A 23,920-nucleotide genomic window follows, 5' to 3' on the forward strand; every position below is an offset into this window, starting at 1 on the left:
GGGGAGCGGGACGTCGTACGTGGAGGCTCTTTTACAGATTCTCGGTCGGCAACGCCACCTCCAGGCGTCGCCGGGCTTAGTTTTCCCGACGAGGAGAAAGGCTTCCGCGACGGTCGCGCAGAGGGGAATCGAAGCGGCGCGGCGGCGGCGAGCGAAACGCACGACGAGAAGGCCGCTCAGGTGGCGGGGAATGGCGCAGAAATTCCTCAATTTCCCGAGGCTGTTTGCCGTACCGGGGGCGGGGCGCATCTCGTCGGAATCCGCGAAGACCGAGCTCACGATAAGGGCAGCGGCGATAGACGTGACCGGCTTTCCCCGCAGTGGAAGCATAGCGGACGGTCATTGGGGGTCCTCCACGCGTCGGCCTTGCTTGGTCCACGCTGTGGGAGACGAGTGGATGACACAGGCGCAGGAGGTGACAATGGCTGCAGAGGGGGGGACGGGTGGTCGAGCGGTGGCGGCGACGATCGAGCGACAGACGACAGAGGCGTACGTCACGGCGGGCTGTGCCGGAGGAGGGGTGACGGTGCAGCGAGGAGAAAGTGCACGTTGCACTTCTTCTCGGACGACCTCCGTGAAGGGGGACGAAGAGGAGGAAGCGGTGGGTGGCAGACACTTCTGGAGTTCCTCCCTAACAACTGCGCGGATGACCTCGCGTAGGTTCATGGCGTCGACGGGTAAGCCACCCGGGTGGTCAGCGCAAAGACTGGAAGCGGTAGAAACTCCAGCAAGCCGACGATAAAGGCCGATTCACACGACGGACCGTTCGCCCGCGGCCCGCGCACTACGTATTCATGCGTCAGCACATTGAGAGGCGCGCTGTCGGCCGCCATCCATCCATGCATCTAGCGCGCTTCTCAAAGTGCTGACGTATGCACACGTACTGCGCGGGCCGCGGGACAAGGTATTTACTAAGATAATCGTTAATAGTCAGGACAACCTAACACTTCAATCAACCAAATGATCAGGCAGGCTTTCGTAAAGGATAGTCGACAATAGACCATATTTACGCAATAAATCAGGTGATAGAGAAATGCGCAGAACATAACCAGCCCCTATACATAGCGTTCATTGATTACGAGAAAACATTTGACTCAGTGGAAACCTCAGCTGTCATTGTGGAATCAGGGTGTAGAAGAGTGTTATGTGAAAATATTGGAAGATGCAATTTCAACTTATCTTTTATATTTCTTTTAGGAAATCAATTATCTCATGACTGATACCTTCATCTTTGACTATGTTCCACAGATGCAAGGGTGGAAGAGCGGGCTAGTTGGTATAGTTCATCTTGAGGAAAAACACGATACAGCGCTGTATCGTCTTGCCTTTCTTTGTCCGTGTCTTAGGAGTGCGCTGTGTTTTTCCTCAAGTTCCATAGTAATTCCCAATTTACAGTGTTTATGTTCAGGAGGCTAAATACAGAGTCTGTTTTCCGCCCTAGCTATTTCTATGCAACGGGTAAGCATGAACAGGCTATCATCCAAGCGGCTACCACTTCTGAACTTGTTCTAAAGTTCTCTTGAGTCAATTGACGCCAGTGCCGCTGTGCGGCCGCTTTGGGCTACGCACCAACTCTCCCATACAGTTATGGAGAAGTCTCACGGCTTCTGAAACGCTATTGAAGAACTCTGACATACTCTACCCAACAGCAGCCAAGACCTTAAGCACACAGAGCTGCACAAGTATGAAGTTGTTATTTCAACGAGACAGGACAGCAAGTGAAAAAAAAAAAGCCATGACCACAGTTTATTTATCCCACAAGGTGATTTGCAGAAGGTAACTGGAAGACTTATGTACATACCAGACACTAAGGACCTAGGGCCATGTGTCAGCTTTATGCAAGACGTGGTGGTGTCAATGTTTGCGGCAATTAGAGCTTAAATCAGCTGTAGAACTCAGAGTTGGCCCAAGCTACTACAGCCGCTCTTTACGTCACTCACACTAGGTGAGGCAAGAGTGGCTTGTTATAATTCACAGCACATGCTATGGACAAAATTGGCTCACAGTGCCCAAGGCCAGCGGGTGCTTGTCCATGTGTGTGGCCCTGCAACATGCCCTGAAATGCTTGTGATCCAAGTGTCGCTCTAGTGGCAATCACTGCAGTGTTCCAACAACTTTCGTGTCACCTGCCAAGGCAAACGAGGTCATCAAGATCAGCTGTGCAGTACTCATTGTGCCTCGGAAGATTTTTCCCCCTAAGCGAACTGGAACCGCTGTATGGTAGCAAAAACGGCCGCTGTCAAAGTGACTGATTGAAATGTGCTTGCAACGTCCATGCACAGGTACCACTATCCCAAGAGAGGGACGACGTTCTTCTGGGCGTGCACCACAATGGCCACACACAGCGTGTTGGCTGCCACAGTCTTCCTGCCACTCCACTGGACGGCTGCCGCAAGGACCCACAATGGGGGGGGAATCACAGTGTCTTCACCTTGAGCTGCTTCATCTTGGGTGTGCGGCGCTTGAGCTCTCGGCGGTGTTCCCGCTCCTGAAAGGGAAGCCACAGAGAAACGCTGCTGAGGAAGGGCTGCCAGCACAGCTTTTGCACTAAAAGTAAGGGAGCCCCATGTAGTACTCACATCCCCCAAAGGATATTTTACAATTTGGGGGGGGGGGGGGGGGGGCATTGTATATACAGTCAGCTGTGGATATACTGAACTTGAAGGGGGTCGCAAAATAGTTCGACGGTAGTGCCGGAGAGCGGCAGTGCACCGCTCGCTGGGTCTTGCTAGGCCTCCTCAACACTTTCACACCTTAACCCGGAAGTTACAGGCCTTCTCAACCAATCAGGACAGTGCACAAATGTTAAGGGTGTCGCTTGTCACCTGCCCATGGTGAGCAGACACCGTGGTGCTTGCTGAAGGGTAAATGGATGCTGCCGAGCCGTAAGGAAACACCCAATCAACATCAGTGCAACAGTGATAGTTTATCAACACAGTGAAGAACAGAAGCTGTGCAGCAGCAGGAGCCCTCCCTGGTACTACCTTATAAGCGCCACACTTTTTTTTCTAGATTCAAAGGCCAATTTTTGGGGTGCGGCCCGTACACGTGATGTGTGAAAATTTTTTTGTTTTTTTTTTAAAGTAAGAACACAAACCAGGGAATGAGCAACAGTTATGCTACGTTCAATCGTCACTCACAGAGTATTTCGACTCTTGAGCTGGTGCTGTGCTCTGGGGCACGCTCATCCCAAAAGAAGCCGTGCAGCATGTCCGCTGTGAACGCGTAGCTGTTGTCCCACACTTCCATTACATAGCAGAGCAGCTCTTCTTCTAGTTCGGGAAACTCACACGACTTGCCTCGGAAAGCGCACTTTTTGCAGCTTGTGTTTCCCTTTTGGTTGCACCATCATCGGACGCACTTCTCGACCACGCTGAATTTCCTGCCCGTCGCACGCTTGCCAGGTTCGAGAGCTACCTCCCAGCTGTGTAGCTATTAAGGCACTTGCCCATCGTACTAAAACTGCAACGCTCGGTGGCAGCACGCGAAAGCCACAACCACAACTATTACGGCGAACACGCTAACACACCACAAAAGGCTGGTACTGATGCAGATGTGGATAGCGGGAAATCGCGGCGGAGAAAAATTTTGATGATGATGATCATCACGGCCTCGGGCGCCATCCATTGGAAACCACTTGGAAGCTCCTGTGCGCGCGTAGCCTCCATGATCAAGCGCACGTTGCTCGCAGCTGGAGCTAATCGTGGAAGCCACGGCGCGTGCATTTAGAAGGCTATTCACGCCTGGGTCATGGAAAGTTCGGGTACGGCCCTTACACGGATTTATTTTTTTTTTAAGCGTTTCCTTCGGGAAAACGGGGTGCGGCCCTTACACACATTTATACGGCAATTTAGCAATGAGATGTGGGCCAGAACGGTATGGTCTCATGTGTTTGCTAAACATTGGAGTTACCTGTCTGTCTACAGCAGAAAGAGTTCAGCGCATGCAGCTTTTCAGCCCTCAAAGAGGTAGCATAGCCAACACAGCACACTCTGAAGCGAGGCCCCTCACTTCACAGTGAATCAGGCACTGTTATTAGTAAGAGAATACATAGCTTGCACCGACGTCACATCCGGTGGCAGTCGGTTGCGAGTCGGCCATGCTGCCGAACCACTGCCAGGCCGCCTCTAGCTTTCCGCTGCCTGTGTTAGCTCGCATCGTGTCGGTTCTCGTCCATCCGTAGATTCGGTATGGTTTTGTGTGCCACCCTTGGCTGCTATGACTGTAGCGGCAGCTCCAGGCGAAACAAGAAGCCGATTAACACGAACTTCATCTGCATTCGCAAGATAATCGCAGGCATGCAAGTGCGAGCGCTCCATGACACAGTAGGAATCTGCGCGAGCTGTGGCTGGCTCGCATTAAGCGCGATGATTTGGACCCCGACAACCCAAATTTAATTGTGTTCGGAGTGCACTTTGTGACAGGTAAGAGGCTTGTGTCGTCAACTTAATGTTTACGATGTAGCGAACCACGACGGGCGCGCTTGATACCGCCTAGGCCGATCGCTGCCGTAGCGCCAACGACGACGAAGCGTCGCTGAAAGACGAAGTGCCGCCGCTCTGCACGAGATCGCTTGGGTTGGACTGGCCGTCTTCTGCGCTGCTCGCCGTTTTGTGTCGCCCGCTGTGAACACCACGCCTTGCACCATTTCTGCAGAAACCCCCTTTCAACGAAAACGTGGGAAGCAGTGGCTGCATTCTTGAATGTTGCTGTTTTGATTGACGCCATCTAATTTGTCTGAAAACACAAACCCAGACTGGGTCCCGTGTCGCTGCATCCTAGCTACAGGAATAGGCAATCCTTTTCGGATCGCTGCGACCGCAGCGAGCAATGACGGCAGAGAAAGCGGCGTGCCGAGGCCGAGCTTTTCGTCTCGTTGCTTGCGCATCGCAGACAGGCTTCTCACCCACCTGCTGTAGAAATCATTGTGTGGTCCCATTGATTCGAAGGCTTTCATTTTTTCCAACTTCACAAAGCTGGAAGGAGTACACGATATCCCCCGTGGGCCACTTCGAGGAACACATCAACGCCCATCGTCGCGTCGACTCCAGGTCGCAGCGTGTACGGATCTGTATCGTCGCTAATTTTCACTTCGTCTGCGTAGCTACACGCGCCGATCGAATAAATTCAGACAAGTAGCCTTCACTGAACGGTTCATTCCTCTGTGGAGCAGGCATCGCATTCGAAAGGTAAGAAAACAATCCAAAGCGTCCGAGGAGTGGTCCGGCATCGCAGGGCGGACGGGCGGGGACGGCCGAATGGTTCGGCAGCATGGCCGCAAGCGCTTGATGGGGGCGGAAGTGACGACACGTGCAACCTATGTATACAGTGAAAGCTCGTTAATTCGACCCCCGTTAATTCGGAAAATCGGATAATTCGACGCGCGCGCGAGGTCCCTACAATTATACATAGGAGTCTATGGGGCGAAACTCTCGTTAATTCGAACAAATTTTGCCGTGCGTCGGTTAATTCGACTTCACTCCGCAGCCCGCCAAGCCGGTTTGCCGAGAGCAAAAAGAAAAAAACACTGCCATGAGCGGCGCTACTGTACGGCTGATAGGCCATCTGTATGGTCATATCATCCATCCATCGGAGGAAGCGAGTTAGCGGCGGCCGAAGCGGCTGGCGTCTTTTTTTTGTGCTTTGTTGTGTCGCAGCAGTCGCTAGGATCGCGGTTATTTACGGCGCCTTTTTTGGTAAATGCGCGCTTTGCCAGCGTGTTTACTGCGCTGCTTGTTGTTGCTGTTTTGTTGCGACTGAGAGAAGGGTGAAAGGAAATTGCAAGGGATTGCCTACTGGCTCAGCCGAGCCACCACCGCTGCCATGTGCAGATAGAGGAGAGTTAAAAGATCAGAGGAAAGATAAAGAGAAAAGATAAGACGCGCGTCCCAGCAACAACGCCGTCCCCGCGGACGCTGGCTGAAAAAACAGATAAGCGGGGAGCCGCGCTCCCTTCACCTCCTCCCCACCTCCTCCCCGCGCTGCTTTCGGGTGGGTAGCGCGCAGGGCCTGCGCGCCTCGCCTTTGTGTCCTGTCAGCTGACCGAGGATGAAATAATTAAAGTGACAGGCGCTGACAACGACGACGATTTACGATTGTGAGCAGTTGTCCCAAATGCCGAAGTGCACGGTGAAAGAAGCCGCAGAAGCCTTGTCCGTGCGGGAGGACTTCTGTGAACAAATCCCTGACGGCGCGTGTGCCGCGGAGCACCTGGCAGCTGTTAGAGCTATCGTAGTCGCTCAAATTCGCTCGAAAAAGCAGATGGTGATTACAGATTTCCTTGCCAAATAAAGGTATACGTCCTGTTGCGGCAAATGTTGTTTTTTGTTGTTCATTCGATAATTCGACATTCGGATAATTCGACAATTTTTCGCGGTCCCGTCAGTGTCGAATTAACGAGCTTTTACTGTATGTCTATTTAGGGCAGGTAGTGACAGCTGACCTAGATCATGAGAGGGAAATGACTAGAAGAATAGGAATGGGGTGGAGCGCATATGGCAGGTTCTCTCAGATCATGACTGGCAGTTTACCAATATCCTTCAACAGAGAAGTATACAACAGCTATATCTTACCGGCACTCACCTATGGGGCAGAAACGTGGAGGCTAACAAAGAGGGTCCAGCTTAAGTTAAGGTACTTCTGAAGGAACCAGCGCACAAAACACAACGGACAAGAAAAAGGCGGTACACGACGGACAGGAGCGCTGAACTTACAACTTTATTTCGGAAGTCCCTGACATGGCTGTATATATACGTTGCATCTTTACTTCCGAAATAAAGTTGTAAGTTCAGCGCTCCTGTCCGTCGTGTACCGCCTTTTTCTTGTCCGTTGTGTTTTGTGCGCTGGTTCCTTCAGAAGTATGTATTACCAACTAGCCCAACAACAAGTGTTGCTTAAGTTAAGGACTATGCAACAAACCATGGAAAGAAAAATGATAGGTGTAACGTTAAGAGATCGGAAACAGGCAGAGTGGGTGAGAGAACAAACGCGGGTTACCTAATGATATCCTAGTCGAAATCAAGAGGAAGAAGTGGGCTTGGGCAGGGCATGTAATGCGAAGGCAAGATAACCACTGGTCCTTAAAGGTGCACTGAAGAGGAATCTGAACTCATCTTTTTGCCGCGGGAACTCAATCTACACGTTCTGAGCATTCTTAGAAACTCCGATTTATTGACCTGTGTGGCCGATTTCCCTAATTAAATCGAATTAATGCCCGGCTCCCGTCTTTTTTTTTTTAATTCTCCCTCGTACGGTGGGCGGAGGTGACCAACGCGCGGAGTGCCTTTCACCCAGTCCCGTGGCGGCTTGCCGCTCTGCCATCGGCGGAGTAATACGTAGTAATCCGCAGAAGCAAATAGTCCGCGCGTATTTTTATTTCTGCGGGCTTATTTTGCGGCTATATTATATGCGAATGAAACTATTTAGTATTCACGGAAACCTTAGAAACAACATAAAGCGAAAGCAAAGCCTCCACGGAGCTGGCTGCAAGGCACTCCACGCGTTGGTCGACTCCGCTCACCGTACGAGGGAGAATTCAAAAATAAAGGCGAGAGCCGGACGTTAATTCGATTTAATTAGAGAAATCGGCAACACAGGGCAATAAGTTGAAGTTTCTAAGAATGCTCGGAACGTGTAGATCGAGCTCCCGTGGCAAAAAGGCGAGTTCAGATTCTTCTTCAGTGCACCTTTAAGGGTAACGGAGTGGATACCAAGAGAAGGCAAACGTAGTAGGGGACGGCAGAAAGTTAGGTGGGCGGATGAGATTAAGAAATTTGAGGGAATATGGTGGCCACGGCTGGCGAAGGACAGGGTTAATTGGAGAGACATGGGAGAGGCTTTTGCCCTGCAGTGGGTGTGGTCTGATGATGATGATTGCTTTCTTCAGTATATGCAGGGTCTGTCCCGAAAGTAACGAGACAAGTCGTGGCATGGCAAACCGGTTTTGGAGGAAGGAGGGGGAACCTTCAGCGTCACAATACGATGAGCTCAGTTGGCTTTGAGCAGGCAAAGCGAGTGGACGTGTTTCAGCGTGTGCCCTTGTTTTGTCGCTGCGTCGACAAAACCACGGAGCGAGCGTTGGAACGGCGGTATGCGGTGAAGCTTTGCGTTAAACTGAGTAAATCACCTACTGAGACATTCAGCACGATCAAGACAGCATGCGGGAAAGATGCAATGTCCAGATTGCAAGTGTTCCAATGGCATAAAGTACTTACAAACGGCCGTGAAGATGTTCAAGATGACACAATGCACATTACCGTCCGACACTGCCAAATTTTTGTTCATTCATCCTTGACAATATTCTCTTTTCAAGTTCGCTCATTCTGCAAGCCTGACATACTGCCTGTCAAACAAGACACCATGTGCACCGCAACTAGCCACTTCGTCTTAGATTGGATTGATTGCTGCACCCTCTCAGGGTCATGGTGCTCATGTTCCTGTATTTTATTAATGACAAAATACGGCTTCGCATAATTGCGACATACATAAGGGACAACCCTGTCGTCCCTGTTGTTTAGCGCTACTGCTATGTCCTCTCAATCCAAACACCAACTAGCCCAGCTTTGTGCCTTAAAAGACATACCGTATAAACGCGTGTAAGGGCCGCACCCGTGTATGGGCCGCACCCCGTTTTCACGAAGGAAATCTTTAAAGAAAAATAAATCCGTGTAAGGGCCGCACCCGAACTTTCCATGACCCAGGCGGGAATAGCCTTCTAAACGCACGCGCCGTGGCCTCCGCGATTGGCTCCGGCTGTGGACAACGGTTCGCTCGATTGTGGAGCGCTTGATCACGGAGGCCAAGCACGCGCACAAGAGCTTCCAAAAACCGTCCATGGATGGCGCCCGAGGCCGCAGCCATCATTATCGGCAATTTTTTCTCCCCCGCGACTTCCCGTTATCTTTCCTTCCTCCATGCATTATCTACATCGGCATCTTTCTTTCCTTCCTCCTTGCGTTATCTACATCGGCATCAGTATCGCCAGCTTCAGCCTTTTATGGCGTGTTAGCGCGTTCACCATAGTTGTGGCTTTCGCGTGCTGCCGCCGGTTAATGCAGTTTTAGCACGATGGGCAAACACCTTATCAGTTACATGGCTGGGAGTTAGCTCTCGAATGCGGCAAGCGTAAGCGTGCGGCGGACAGGGAATTCGACGTGGCCGAGAAGTGCGTCCGTTGATCGTGCAACCAAAAGAGAAACACAAGCTGCAAAAAGCGCGCTTTCCGAGGCGTGCCGCGCGAGTTTCCTGAACTGGAAGAAGAGCTGCTCTGCTATGTGATGGAAATGCGGAACAACCGCTACACGTTGACAGCGGACATGCTGCGCGGCTTCTTTGGGATGAGCGTGCACCAGGGCACAGCACCAGCTCAGACATAGTGCCTAGAATATACTGGCAGTATATTCTAGGCACTATAGCTCAGAGTTGAAATACTCCGTGAGTGACGACTGAACGTAGAATAAATGCCGCTCATTCCCTGATTGGTGTGTTTTTGCTTAAAAATTTCTTTTTTTTTCGCACGTCGCGTGTAAGGGCCGCACCCCGAAAATTGGCCCCCGAATCTGGAAAAAAAAGTGCGGCCCTTACACGCGTTTATACGGTATATAACCGATATCCTTTCAGTCCTGATTTCTTTCAATCATCTCAGCACTTGAAAATTGCACTTTGTAAAGTGCTATGACGTTCGTATTTTCATGGTTGCCTGATGAGTCTACCATCTCATACAGGTGCATTCCCACATCAAAAAATTCTATTTTAAAATGTTCTACCGCACTTCTTGGCCCCACACCTTGCTAAACAGTAATTTGGGTAAAGAGCTGTCGGTTGCCGCAAAGAAAATATGGCCGATAAAATTCAGCAGACTGACCCTTTAACAGCAGAGTTTGTACTGCATGGCTTTCTATGGGGAGGCAGCAGCTGGGAACGTAAGAGCGGGCATGCAGTGCTCTCACCTCCCACTTGCGCTGCTTGTCCGGGTCCTCCTCGTTCATGATGCGCTCCTTCTCGACCCGGCGGCGCTCTTCCCGCTTGAGCTGGGCCGCCTCCTGGCGCTGGGCATGCGTGGTCTTGAGGAACTCCTCCTCCACCTTGAGCCGGTTGCGGTCACTCTTCTGCTTGGCCTGCATACGACGTCCCCACCACTCCCTTTGTAGCCCGGTCGAAGAGCAGGGGGGACACAGCACAGGCTGCGCTCTGAGAACCTTTTCTTTGGTTCTTGAATGACGATAAGACACACCGTGCTTACCCGATTCTGGCACGCCCCGAATTCTAATAATGCGCACCCAAGTTTCACAGTCAACAAGAAGAAAAAAAAAACTTACATCCCCATTTCTAACGCGCACAAATTATTTGTGATCGAGAAAAATGAAAAACTTGTGCAAGAGGCAGACGGCCCCTGCCATCTCAGTCAGGAAGTGCGTAGACGCAATGGTTGCAATGCGCCTACACAAAACAAATCCAGGCTCCCAGAGTCAACGAGCATTGCTGCTGACACTGACAGAAACAACCAGCTTCGGCACCCTCTTGAAATGGCAATGACGATGGGTGGGACGAAATTTGCGCCGTTTCGGTTTGTATTTGATTCTAACATGCATGCTACTTTAGGGTTTATTTTTTCGGAGTGCTAGAATGGGGTAAGTACAGTAAGCAACACTATTGCACCGTTGAAAGCAAGATTGCTGCACTGTTCGTTGGCCACATGCCTCTGGTCTTAAAGGTGCACTGAAGAGGAATCTGAACTCTTTTTACTGCGGGAACTCGATCTACACACTCCAGGCACCCTTAGAAACTTCGAATTATTGTCCTGTGCAGCCGATTTCCATAAATTAAATTAGATTAAATGCCCTGGCTCTTGCCCTTTTTGAACTCGCCACAGACGGTGGGAGGAGTCTACCAACCTTTCACCCAGTCCCGTGGTGGCTTGCCGCTCTGCCATCGGTGGAGCAATACGTAGCATTCGGTGAAAGCAAAGAGTCCATGCTTAATTTTATTTCCATGAGCCTAATTTGTGGCTATGTAGCCTCTGACTGGATCTATTTATTTACAAAAACCTAAAAAACAAAATAAAAGCGAAACCGAAGCTGCCACGCAACTGCCTGAAAGGCACTCCATGCATTAGTTGACTCCTCCTAACGTAAGTGGTGAGTTCAAAAAAAGGCGGGAGCCGGGACGTTTAATCCGATTTAAATTATGAAAATCGGCCACACAGGACAGTAATTCAAACTTTCTAAGGATGTTTGGAACGTGTAGATTGAGTTCCCGCGGTAAAAAGGCGAGTTCAGATTTCTCTTCACTGTGCCTTTAAATGCTCTTACTGCACAACTGCTGCTTTTAGCTGTGCCAAGATGCCATGCTGAACTGAGACCACACAGAGAGCAGGCAGGATGGGGGGCCACTGACCTCCTTGCTGAGCTTGAAGCGGCGCACCTTGTCCACACAGTAGAAGACGAGCTGCAGGAGCGGCCGCATCTCCTCCATGGTCTCGGCTGACACTCGGCCCATGCCAGGCACTGCGAGGGGCGTTAAGTTTGCCTGAGCTGAGAACAGAATCAAGGCACTGCAGGATCCATGAGCAAATCATGCATAGGTCAGCAGACTCACTCAGGCCCCTTTCAGATCATGGCCTGCGTCACAAGCGAGTCCAGGCCCACATTCAGATCATGACCTGGGTCAGTCTGGCACAGTGTGGGCCCATCAAAACCATCAAGTCCATGATGTGATGTTGAACAACCCCACGGTCCCAAATGAATCCATGATGCCAATTTGGCACGAATTTGTAACTTGCATAACGGCAAGTTTCCTGTGCACTCAATATGTATTTCATCGAGATGACAATGATGTATAGCAATTTCACTGTTTCATGGTATGCAATTTTTGTGGCTGCTGCACTCTGGAACACTGCTAAAAAGGCGAGAGAAGCTGATTAGTCGCCGTGCTTTGTCTTGTTGAATAGTAGCTGTCGCTTGGTGTATTGCAGCTGCTCTAGCTCTTCCTTTGCTGTATTTCAACTGGTTGCAGAACACATGCAGCGGCCTCAGATCTTTACATCCTGTGAGCAAAAGCTACGGGGCTCTAAGCCTCTCAGCTACACCTGGCTACGGGCAGCTGCAGTTAAGAGCTCACTGCATCACCGTGTTTTTATCGACTTTCTTGGCATTTTAGGTGTCAAACTTGGACCATTGGGCATAAGGATGATGCAGCTGTCCGATGTGTGAGTTTATAGGAGTCCTGAGTCAAAGGTGAGCCTGGGTGAGTGATGAGTTCAACTGTGCGAGTGAGCCCACATGAGTGAGCCCAGACGAGTCGTGAGTTGAAATGAGCGAGTCCAAATTAGTCGCGAGCTGAAATGAATGAATCTGAGGCACTATGAGTAGTTGACCCCGGATGACTGGTGAGTCTGAGTGAGCCCACTTGAGTTCTCAGCCTAAATGAATCCGAGTTCATGAGTACGAGTGAGCCTGGGCCTCTGTGATTGTGAGTTTGAGTGAGCCCGTAGGCTGACAGATCTTTTGTGAGTGAGCCTGAGTAAGCGCTTGTGGTTTTACCGAAGTATGATATCGTGTAGAGTTTTCTTTTGTGAGTGAGCCTGAGTAAGCGCTTGTGGTTTTACCGAAGTATGATATCGTGTAGAGTTTTGCACCAGGATTCAGTAATTTTTTTCCCCAAAATACTTCGAGTCTTACTCTGAGCGTACAGCACCTGAAATGGAAAGACCTTTGCGCTAACACGCGTAACACAGCCAGGTCAGTAATACCAATTTTCCGAGTTACAAATGACAGCCTGTACAGCACAATCTTCCCGCCATTCTCAATAACATAGAAAACCCCACAAGAGTGCACTGTGTGGGCTTTTTGGAACGATGGTCTTCTTTTTTCTTCTCATCTCAGTTAAGCTTTGCAGGATTATTATTTTTCATCAGACTTAAGTGAAATCATGCGGGTTCATTTGTAATTTTCAACAAATCATTTCATGCCAGTCTGCTTACAACAGCTACCTGGGCCTTCGTAAGCTGTCTTCAAGCGTTAGTGGGCAACTTCCAGGAAATAAAAGAACTGGATGCAGATTTTCTGCAGGCATAGGCCACAACAAGGGGAGCATTAAAATTATGCCCAACTTGGCATAAATGAATGTGGCAGGCGCACACTTGGCCCCCGCTCTGGCTGCCAAGGACCCCCTGAAACATGTAGCACCGACCTGCTGTTTCTCCTGGGCAGACTTACAAAGACGTGCCTTGGCACCTTCAATCGGCCAGCATGTCACAACTGCGCCTTACACTTGGGTATACAAGATGGGAGGAAAGCACTGCACCATGTTTTGCTCGATGAACCCCACTGTTTGGCTAAACTCGGCATGGCTCTTGCACGTTGGCTCTCAAAAGTTAGGTTCCTGGTGAACGTGTCTCGCCAATCCACAGAAGGTACACTGGCTGAGGTATGAAATGGCTGCAGCTCGGACTGGCACCGCAACCACCATCCAGGTCCTCCAATAATGACTGCCGTACCGGTAACACTTGAGTGCAGCCAACATATGTATTTTTAGCCCAGCTAGAGAATGCAACGCCTCTACAGGCCCACTCGCAGAGGCTGTGAGATTGTTTTGGTTGAAAACTTACAGTCGCAAACTGCTCAGCAATCAGTGCACAGCTGCCAGTCAGAGTAAAGATCCACCATTCTTGATGAGACCGCGTTGCAGCGACACTAGCGCCACGGACGGCGTGCTAGCTGCGCGCACGGAGGAGAGACGGTCCTTTTGGGCTGGGAACCTGGGAAGTGCGCGGATGTTCACGCACAAGGCTCCACTCTCTGCCGGCGAGCGACCTCATGGTGGTAACATGTTCCCGTCAGCTCGTCCCGTCCGGCCTCGGAGTTTCCCCACCCTTGCCCTAGCGTGGGTGAACGTTCACTTGTAACCGTGCTGGTGAGTCGGACATCCTCAATTCCTCAGTGAATTTTGTTGCTAGCTGGCTTTATTGTTGCTGTAGCAATAAATGCCTTGTTTGTGTCAGCCAGAGTGTCGTTCATTTGTTCTCTCAGAGCAAGGCCCGCCATGGTCGGCATGCGCTCAGTGGGGTCCGGCGGTTTTGAACTGGGTCAGCCATGGTTAAACAGGGAAAACGTACTTATATCCCCAACTAAAAACCTCACACAGTAAATCAGAGTGATGATGTCGTGTATGGCGTGTTTTACAAGGCGGATGGTTTATTTCAAGCCTATTAAAAAGCAGGGAGATAAATTCAAGCCACAGCTGTTTACAGTGTCATTCAAGGGTAGGTATATAAGTTGCACTGCACTACAGCAAAAACATTGTTTCTTCGGGTCAAAATAAACGCCATATGGGTAGCTTCCTTTTCAAGGTTTTCTGTATCACTGAACACAAAGCAACCCACTGTGCCCGCTTAAATTGGTTATAGCAGACTGCACGCAGTGCGACAGAAGCGATTTCACTGCGGCGGACGGCAGACGGACTCTTGGTGCAAACAACGTGATGACTGTCATGCCTTCAAGAAGTGGCAGCAACACCAACCAAAGAAGACAACATCTACGAAGCAGTGCCTGCGATGGGTGAAAGAACTGAATTGAAAAGCGAAATCTAAAAAGTGTAGCCTAAGCAACAGAATGTCACCGATCATGGAAACGAACCGCGCTCTCGCATTTCCATCGGAGCGAGCATCAATCGCTGAGCTTGTTTCCCAGAGTGAGCGGCAACAGACATCAGAAGCCCCCGCTGCCATGCAGGGAAGTGCACTAGTTGTGCCGCATCATCAGCAAGTGGAATTAAAAAGCGCACTATTACGGATGTGTCGCGTGCCCGCATAATAAGCGGCACGACTTTATACTGAGTCCTATAGGAGGCAGATCTGCTAAAGCCGGGTTATATCAGGTCCCGCATGATAACAGTGGTCTCCACTGTATATATACACTTGGCACGTTGGCTACAACACGGTGGGCAGCCTGTCACAAACCAGGCTTCAGATACACACAATGCCTATGGCCACTATGAGTGACCAAAGGCACCCACTCTCAAGGCCACTGACCGTTGAATCCAAAGAGCAGCACCTTCTTCACCTCGGGCAACTTGGTTGGCTGGGTGTCCCTGCAGAAAAGCACAACACATAGCCCGCTTAGCAACTGTGCATCAGTTCTGCCACACTACCCAAATGCTGTAACGAACCGAAGGCATGAAAACCAAACCATGCCATAGACGCCCAACCGCTGTCGTCACCATCGTCATCTTCATCTGCCTGACTATGCCCACTGCAAGGCAAAGACCGCTCCCGCATCTCTCCAATTAACCTTGCTCTGTATCAAATGCACACCACCTCATTCTTATTCGCCGCCGCAGTGCTTCAGTGGTTATGGTGCTCGGCTGCTGACCCGAAAGACGCGGATTCAATTCTGGCCGTGGCAATCAGATTTCAATGGATGTGAAATTCTGGAGGCTCATGTACTGTGAGATGTCAGTGCACGTTAAAGAACCCCAGGTGGTCGAAATTTCCGGAGCCCTACACTACGGCGTCCCTCATAGCCTGAGCCGCTTTGGGATGTTAAACCCTCATAAACCATAAAACGTCATTCTTATTCTTCGTTACTTCACACTCGTGATTCAGATCTGCGGTCATTACTTTCTAACCTTCTCAATCTCATTCGCCCACCCAACTTTCTGCTGCCCCCTGCTAGGCTTGCTCCTCATGGAATCCACTCCGTTACCCTTAAGGACCAGTGGTTATGTTGCCTTCGCATTACATGCCTTGCCCAAGCCCACTTCTTCCTCTTGATTTCGACTAGGATGTCTTTGACTCGCTTTTGTTCCCTCACCCACTCCGGCCGCTTCAGTTTCCAATGGCGGCCTGTCTGGAGCCAGTAATTCTTAGCACCTTCTACTGCTACACAGGTCTGACTGCTGCCTTGGTCAGATGCGCTGCAACCACCGTGGAGTGACGGCCAAGGATTAATGGCGTACTCGGTTTGGTTTGTGGGGTTTAACGTCACAAAGCGACTCAGGCCATGAGGAATGCTGTAGTGGAGGGCTCCAGATAATTTCCACCACCTGGGGCTCTTAAATATGCACTGACATTGCACAGTACATGGGCCTCCAGAATTTTGCCTGCACTGAAATGCACCGCCGTGGCCAGGATCGAACCTGCGTCTTTCGGGTCAACAGCTGAGCGCCGTAACCCCTCGGCCACCATGGCGGCTTGATGGTGTATTCATAGAGGAGGTTGTGGCCAAGTACTACATCAGGTTCGCCAAATGCTATTCTTGCATCTACAAGCATTTTTTTTTTTAATCCAGTGGAGAATTGCGTGGTACCGGGATTCCGGTTCTCTGGTACACAAGGTGGATGTTCTATCTCTATATTGTTGCTCCCTCCTCGCTTTTTTTTTTGGAGTGACTGCTTATGTTGAGTTCGAGGGGAAGAATTCTGTCGCAGGCTTGACCTCTGTGGCTAAGGATAAGTAGTTTCTATAGTAGTTCTCTATAGACGTCCCCCCCCCCCCTCCCCCTCCCCCTCCCCCTCCCCCTCCCTGCCCCCTTCTGACGTTTTTAATGCTTCCAAGCCAAAATGCGCCTCCATCCCTTACATCCCACAGATCAGTGAAGCACTTGGTCAGGTATTCTGAAAGCACGATGTGCAAGTTGCCCACGTTCCAACAAGCAAGCTTAGACACGAGCTCGTGAATGTGAAAGACCCGCTTCCCCCTGACAGATATCCTGGGGTCGTGTACAAGATTCCAAGTGCAGATTGCGACCACAATTATATCGGGGAATCCGGAAACTGGTGCAAACGGATCCAGCAGCACAAAAATGACGTGGCGAGAGGACGCAGCGCTGCTAACACTCTGGCTGAACACATCATCAACTGGGACGGTGCACGTGTGCTTGCCAGAGAACGAATCACTTCTAGACGCTTGTATCTAGAGTCGCTGATGATTCAGACCACTCCCAGCACACTGAATTGGATGCAAGGGAATCTGCCACCTGATTACACATGATCATTACGGCGCATTTTGAAGAAGACATAAGCGCATGCTTTCTGCCTGGTTTCCCCATTGTGAACAAGGAAGCCGTAGGGCTTCCAAAACGCCAGTGTGTTGAATTAAACTTTGACTTGGTTAATGACCCTACATTTTTCACTATGTCTTTATGCAATGCACTGCTGTTGCACTTGTGTGCACATGGCTCCAAGTGTGCACACGGTAGGCAGGGGGTGCAAGTAGATGGATTTCCTAAAAACACCATGTGAACACGACTGCGTCTGGGCAAACATCTGCCTGCGACTGGTGGGGCTCAGACAGGGCCTCAGCTGTGAACCTTGTCCTCCAGCATGATGGCTGCTGAACCGGCTGACCTGTGAAACTGCCATAAGGAATCCGGGGGAGATGTCCACACACGGGAAGCTGCAACAAGGGGGCTTGGTGTGAGTGGTTCGGCTGACCTACCGGAAGGCCAGAACAATGCCACCATTGAGCAGTAAGGCCCAATGGGAAGCGAAAAAGAAAAATAAAAAAGAAAGGAGAGAGGGATGCAGAAAATGGGCAAAAGGAAAGGGGGGAAGGGGAGGGAGTGGAGAGCAAAGGGTTCCTAAGAAATGGTAAGAATAAACGAAAAGAAAGGGAGAAGAGGATGGATAGGGAGGGTGAAAGAAAAGATAAAGCTTATGATCATCATCATGACCAGCCTGACTACGCCCACTGCAGGGCAAAGGCCTCTCCCATGTCTCTCCAACTGACCCTGTCCTACGCCAGTTGCGGCCACCGTGTACACGCAAACTTCTTAAAAGAGGGGGTGGGGGGTGGGGGGGGTGTAGAGCAAAGGGTTCCTAAGGAATGGTTTGGTTTGGTTTATTGGTGTTTAACGTCCCAAAGCGACTGAGGCTATGGTAGGAAGTTTAAATGTTTATTGATATAGGTTCCTACATATTGTAGGGGAAATGCCTGAAACATGATACGATGCAGACATTCAGTGTGCTATACAAAATACATACATTCTGCAAATGAAACAAACACTGCAGAACTTCAACGATAACCCTACGATGGACAGTACACAACATGCAAAGCAGAGATATATTAAAACTGCAAAGAATGCAGCAATTCAGTTATGTCTAGACCTAAAAATGTGCCCAAGTAATAATGTGAAAAAGGATGGAGAAAGCGCAGTGATGACTGAATCCGGTGCAATTTTTTTTTTAAATACAAAAAATACAAATACATTACACCAGCCTTTTTAGTGCTCTATATCATAACTTTTCAGGTTCTCTCAGATCATGAATGGCAGTTAGCCAATATCCCTCAAGAGAAAAGTATACAACAGCTGTATCATACCGGCACTCACCTGCGGGGCAGAAACGTGGAGGCTAACAAAGAGGGTTCAGCTGAAGTGAAGGACAACGTAACAAGCTATGGAAGGAAAAATGGTAGAGAAAAAGAGATCGGAAGAGAGCAGAGTGGGTGAGAGAACAGACGCGGGTGTATGACATCCTAGTTGAAATCAAGAGGGAGAAATGGGCTTGGGCAGGGCATGTAAGAACCGCAAGAGAACCGCTGGTCTTTAAGGGTAACGAAGTGGATTCCAAGAGAAGGCAAACGCAGCATATGGGGCGGCAGGAAGTTAGGTGGGCGGATGAGATTAAGGAATTTGCGGGGACACGGTGGCCGCAGCTGGCGAAGGACAGGGTTAATGGGAGAGACATGGGAGAGGCCTCTGCCCTGCAGTGGGCGTAGTCGGGCTGATGATGATGATAATAAGCTTTATCTTTTCTTTCACCCTACCCCCTCCCTATCCATCCTTTTCTCCCTTTCCTTCCATTTTTATTATCGTTTATTCTTACCTATTCTCTGGAACCCTTTGCTCTCTGCCCCCTTTCTCCTTTTGCCCTTTTTCTGCATCCCTCTCTCCTTTCTTTTTTATTTTTCCGTTTCGCTTCCCATTGGGCCTCACTGCTCAATGGTGGTGGTGTCCTGGCCTTCCAGTAGGTCAGCCGAACCACTCATATACCAAGCCCCCTGTTGCAGCTCCCCATGTGTGGACATCTCCCCTGGATTCCTCCTCGCTGCTGAGCTGTTTCGGTTTGGTTTGGTTTGGTTTATGGTGTTTAACGTCCCAAAGCGACTAAGGCTATGAGAGACGCCGTAGTGGAGGGCTCCGGAAATTTCGACCACCTGGGGTTCTTTAACGTGCACTGACATCGCACAGTACACGGGCCTCAAATTTCTCCTCCAAAGAAATTCAGCCTCCGCGGCCGGGATCGAACCCGCGTCTTTCGGGCCAGCAGCCGAGCACCATAGCCACTGAGCCACCGCGGCGGCGCTGAGCTGTTTCCTTGTGGCAGTTTCGCATCACAACAAGATTCACAGCAGAGGCCCGGTCTGAGCCCCACCAGTGATGAATGCTTTGTTCTCTCCTCAGATACTCACTCCTGCAGCCGGGGTCCCGAGTACTGGTCCGACATGTGGATGTAGTCAATGCACTCCTCGTAGCGCTTGATCACCGACAGCACCTGCACCCATCACGTCCACAACTCTGACACACACTCCGACATGGCACCGCCCTCTGCTTGGCGGCAACTTTATAGGGTGCCCAGAAGGGGTCTCAAGCAGCACCAATTCACACGGGTGCACTCCACTGGTCTCAGCATCTTAAGATAGCCATGGCTGAGAGCAACGTGGCATAAGCGAAGGAGTGCTTAAGGCAAAAATTCTATGGGATGATCAGACACCTGATGCGATGATCACTTGGATTCACGCACACAGCACAATTTATCTGCACAGCAAAGTAGTGGTGTGTGAGCAGCCTGTGGGCGATGGAAGCATTTATTACCATGAAAGATGGCAGATACTACACAGTGAAGGAGAGGACAACAACCAGCTCAGAAATCACACCTTAGAGTTAGTGAGTGATAATGAGGGATTACTAACACATATATTTGCTTTTTTGTTAATGACATGTGCTTCGAACAGTTCACATGTACAACAGTCTGCACACCAGTATAAAATCTCGGGTTTATCAAAACGCACAGCTTCGCCTTTCCTTTTTTTTTTCCCAGCCCCTGCAATGTGCAGTCACGTAGGAACACTTGGCAAAAGACTAATTCCTCCTTTACATGGATGTCAACGCAGTCTATGTGACACAGCAGTAAGAGAGAGAGTAGTCGTAACCCACAGCACACACGTAAGGTACATACTGAAGTTTAGTTTCCACCTGGCATAATAAGGGGCGACTTTTAGGTGTCATATCGATTTTTTATTTATTTATTTATTGATACTACGATCTTTTACAAGACCTTAGCAGGGTGGGCATACAATATAAAAGCAAACAGATGCTGGAAACAATAAACACGCTCTTAAGATGTTAAAGTAAAATTATAAACCAACTATACAAAAGAATAAAACAAGAAACAAATGCAAAATACATGATACAAATGCAACAGCAGTATCATGTGGTGGAAAAGATATAAGGAAACTAAAGATAGGCTTCAAACATTTTTAGTGACAGTTGCAATACTGCATCATTGCTGAGACTATTCCAGTCTGTAATCGTTCCAGGGAAATAGGAATACTTATAGGAGTTAACTCTTGCATTTAATGGTGTCATTGAAAAATGCTGCCCTTGTCTTGTGTTATATCCGGATGAGTATGATCAAGTGTTGGAGGTGTTAATAATGTATTCGCCTTTGATTAACTGAAAAAAGAACTTCAAACAACAGATGCAGTTTCTATGAGAGACTGGAAACAAACCACTTTGATTGAGTAGATGACTGATAGATGTGCGACCATATGAGTTGTAAATAAATCGTGATGCTTTTTTCTGAACTCACTCCAATTCAGCAGTGGATCCCAGATTATGACGGCATATTCTATCATTGGGTGAATAATCTTTCTTTATACATATGCTCACAAATGGGCCACCTTTAATTAAGGACAACACTATGCTACCAGGGTACCCCCTGCACTCCTGGCAGCTGGCTCGGGAGGAGGCAGTTACATCACAATTCACCTTCCTAACCAACATGACTCGGTAATCACCGAGCCCAGAAAGCCAGTGCAGTCACATCCAGTAACTCCCCGCCACCGACTGATTTCATTAGGGCAGCACCAATGCTGGAGAGAACAGTATCGTTCTTCACTGTTTCCAAGCATCATGAAGAAAAATTCAAACATGCATTCATGGATCCAGGAAGGAAAAGCCAACATGTATGGGTCATTTCACAGCGTAGATGAATGTCCAAAAACTACAGCTCATTATCCTTGACAGTTCAAAAAGGCCTAACCAAGATTCTTTGAAAACTTTCTTAGCATCAAGAACCCACCCAGTTCTTCGGCCTCCCTTTGTTGATAAAAACAGGGTAAAAAAAAATAAGAACATGGACCTCTTTTTCTCCGTGTCCATCATGTACCTATCTTTCACGGCGTGCAGAGTACTTCATTCAAACGTCTGGAGTATGTATTGCTGAGCAAACTCAATTTCAGGAGGCACTGAGCAGTCTGGTTACACTGGGCAAGATGATGAACCAGTGGAGGTCCACGCATAGCTCGCTACTTCCGTGACGGCAGGACGGCAGCAGCCTTTACAAGATGCCTAATCGTTGCATGTTCTTCGTGCAGATCCTCGCGGCTGTTGCTGTTTCGCTTTTTTGCGACTTCGACTCAAGAGCGCCTGCGCAACCATCAAGCTTGCGGCACGTGGATGGGACCATCAGCTTCGCTACGGACTGCCATGTCACCCTTGTTGGTGATATACCTGGCGTGCTCCCCTGGGCACCTGACGGCTTCCCACGTGCCTGTCTACACCGTCCAATCACCATCGGCCCTTGGTCTACGTCAGCTCTTCCTCGGACTATAAATCGGACCGCACCGGCGTACCGCTTCAGTGGGCAGGACGGCAGCAGCCTTTACAAGATGCCTAATCGTTGCATGTTCTTCGTGCAGGTATGTTACCTAAAGAACGCTCACTGCGTTCGATCTGATGATCGTTGTTTGCTGCTGTTTTCCTGCCCACACAGTTTTGTTACCTTCTGTTCAAATGCTGTATTTTGCTTTTCTCGCCTTCTACAAAGCGGGGACGTTGAACAAAACCCAGGCCCCCCTAAACGATCAGTCTCAGCTAACTCGTCTAAACATCTTAGTGGGAAGCGGGCAACGCGTTCCAATACTGACTTGTCCTCCACTCCGGGGGTCGCAGATATGCTTTCTCAGCTCTCGCAACTGATTGCTGGTCAAGAACGAATCGCTAGTGACATTGCAGATATTAAGAAGACTTTTTCCGCTCGTCTTGATGTCCTCGAAGCTCGTGTTTCATCACTGGAATCATCTGCAACTCCTTCAGCCTCTGAGTCATTGAGCGCTAACCTCCGTTCGGACATTACCTCATTAAAAAAAACAATATCCAATTTGGTTGTAAAGAATGAAGACTTAGAAAACCGGTCAAGGCGGAACAATCTTGTTGTGCACGGTCTACAAGAGAGTCCTGATGAAGATGGCGCCAGTTTATTGTCCAAAATCTGCAAAATATTTACTGAAAATCTTCGCATAGAATGTCCGCGCATTGAGCGTTGTCATCGCATCGGCAGACCCAGTGATGGACGTACACGACCTGTCATTCTAAGGATCCTCGACTTCAGTGAGAAGATTGTTGTCATGAAAAACGTATCGAAACTCAAAGGGGAAGATTTTTACATCACTGAGGATTTCTCTGCGAGCGTCCGTGCCCTTCGTAAGAAAATATGGAATGCATCTTCCTCGCTTCGTGACGGTGGTTCAAAAGTGAAGCTTCGGTACAATCACGCTTTCATTGATGATGTCAGGTACACATGGGATGAAGCTTCAAGTAGCTTGAAACGGGACCCCCATCACGATGTGACCGAATCTCCTGAGCTTCATTCGTTACCCTGTCATGAAGCTACCGAATCTAGTGAGCTTCCTCCGTTACCCCGTTGACGTTCACCTAGCTCGCCACCAAGTCTCGTTGTCTTAAATCTTAATGCTAGAAGCATCTCAAACAAACTCCCTGATCTTCTCGCGCTTGTGTCCTCCCATGACCCTCACATTATTGGCATCACTGAAACCTGGCTACACCCTGACATATATGACTCTGAATTTACCCCACCTGGTTACCTTGCTATCCGTGCTGACAGGCATGAGGGCAAAGGAGGTGGTGCTGCTTTACTTCTGCGTTCTTATCTTAGATTTTCTATACTTCCTGCTCCATGCAACACCGAGTCAATTTGGTGCAAGCTTTATTTAGAAAAACAGACTGTTATTATTGGCGTTTTTTACCGACCCCCGGAACCTCTGCTGATGTTTTGCACTCTGTTGGTCAGTTCATACATAGCCTTTCAGTATCAAACATCATCTTCATGGGTGATTTCAACGTGCCTGGTATTCACTGGCCATCGATGTGTTATTCTGGCCGTGACGCTTCTTTAGCAAAAGAGTTGATGGATCTCTCACTCTCTCTTGGACTCACTCAAATAGTTACGCTTCCCACCAGGCTGAATTCATTGCTAGACTTAATCTTTCTAAGCCCCAACCTAATAGACGCCGGGTTTCAGTGTACGGTTGTCGATGGTATTTCTGACCATGAAGCAGTTCTCCTTACCCTGTCCCGCTTCTCTAGTAACCCACAGTACTCCTTCACGTCATTTCCGGATTTCCATCACGCAGACGACAACTCCGTAATCGACAAACTAGCCGAGTGCTTCGACGCCTTCTGCGCGCTCAGCCGTGACGGCGACGTTAATGACCTTGTTGAATATTTCGAAAAAATTGTTAGACTGTGCATTAAACAGTTTGTTCCCGTCAAAACAAAGAAAAGAAATCCTACTCTTCCTTGGATTAATCGCGATGTTTTACAGATGTCACGTCGTGTGGCCCGGCTGAGACGCACGGCACATAACAATAACCCTGATGTTGTTGCTCGATTTCAAGCTG

The 23,920-nt window shown here is 49.4% G+C and overlaps 2 protein-coding genes across 3 annotated transcripts in view; one reads left to right on the top strand and one right to left on the bottom strand.

Annotated features, from left to right (window-relative positions):
* Positions 1-1,722: 1,722 nt before the first annotated feature.
* The window catches only part of LOC149345257 (PAT complex subunit CCDC47), a 41,581-nt gene continuing 19,383 nt past the window's right edge, over positions 1,723-23,920 (bottom strand). For both annotated transcript variants that reach the window (XM_089546527.1, XM_089546526.1), the window contains exons 8-12: positions 19,409-19,491; positions 15,029-15,087; positions 11,395-11,504; positions 9,948-10,115; positions 1,723-2,488 (exon numbers count right to left, since the gene is read on the bottom strand). In XM_089546527.1, coding sequence (XP_089402653.1) covers positions 2,417-2,488; positions 9,948-10,115; positions 11,395-11,504; positions 15,029-15,087; positions 19,409-19,491 — 492 coding nt within the window. In that variant the 3' untranslated portion in view covers positions 1,723-2,416. The remainder of the gene's footprint in view (positions 2,489-9,947; positions 10,116-11,394; positions 11,505-15,028; positions 15,088-19,408; positions 19,492-23,920) is intronic.
* Positions 1,825-23,261, top strand: LOC149345258 (uncharacterized). The gene is made up of 2 exons (XM_089546528.1): positions 1,825-2,553; positions 21,596-23,261. Exon 2 carries the CDS (start codon positions 21,890-21,892, stop codon positions 22,925-22,927), a length of 1,038 nt encoding a protein of 345 aa, XP_089402654.1. The 5' UTR covers positions 1,825-2,553; positions 21,596-21,889; the 3' UTR covers positions 22,928-23,261.

The sequence above is a fragment of the Amblyomma mixtum genome, chromosome 5, assembly GCF_055824585.1.
Source record: "Amblyomma mixtum isolate Tamu chromosome 5, ASM5582458v1, whole genome shotgun sequence".
In the NCBI taxonomy this organism is placed as follows: domain Eukaryota; kingdom Metazoa; phylum Arthropoda; class Arachnida; order Ixodida; family Ixodidae; genus Amblyomma; species Amblyomma mixtum.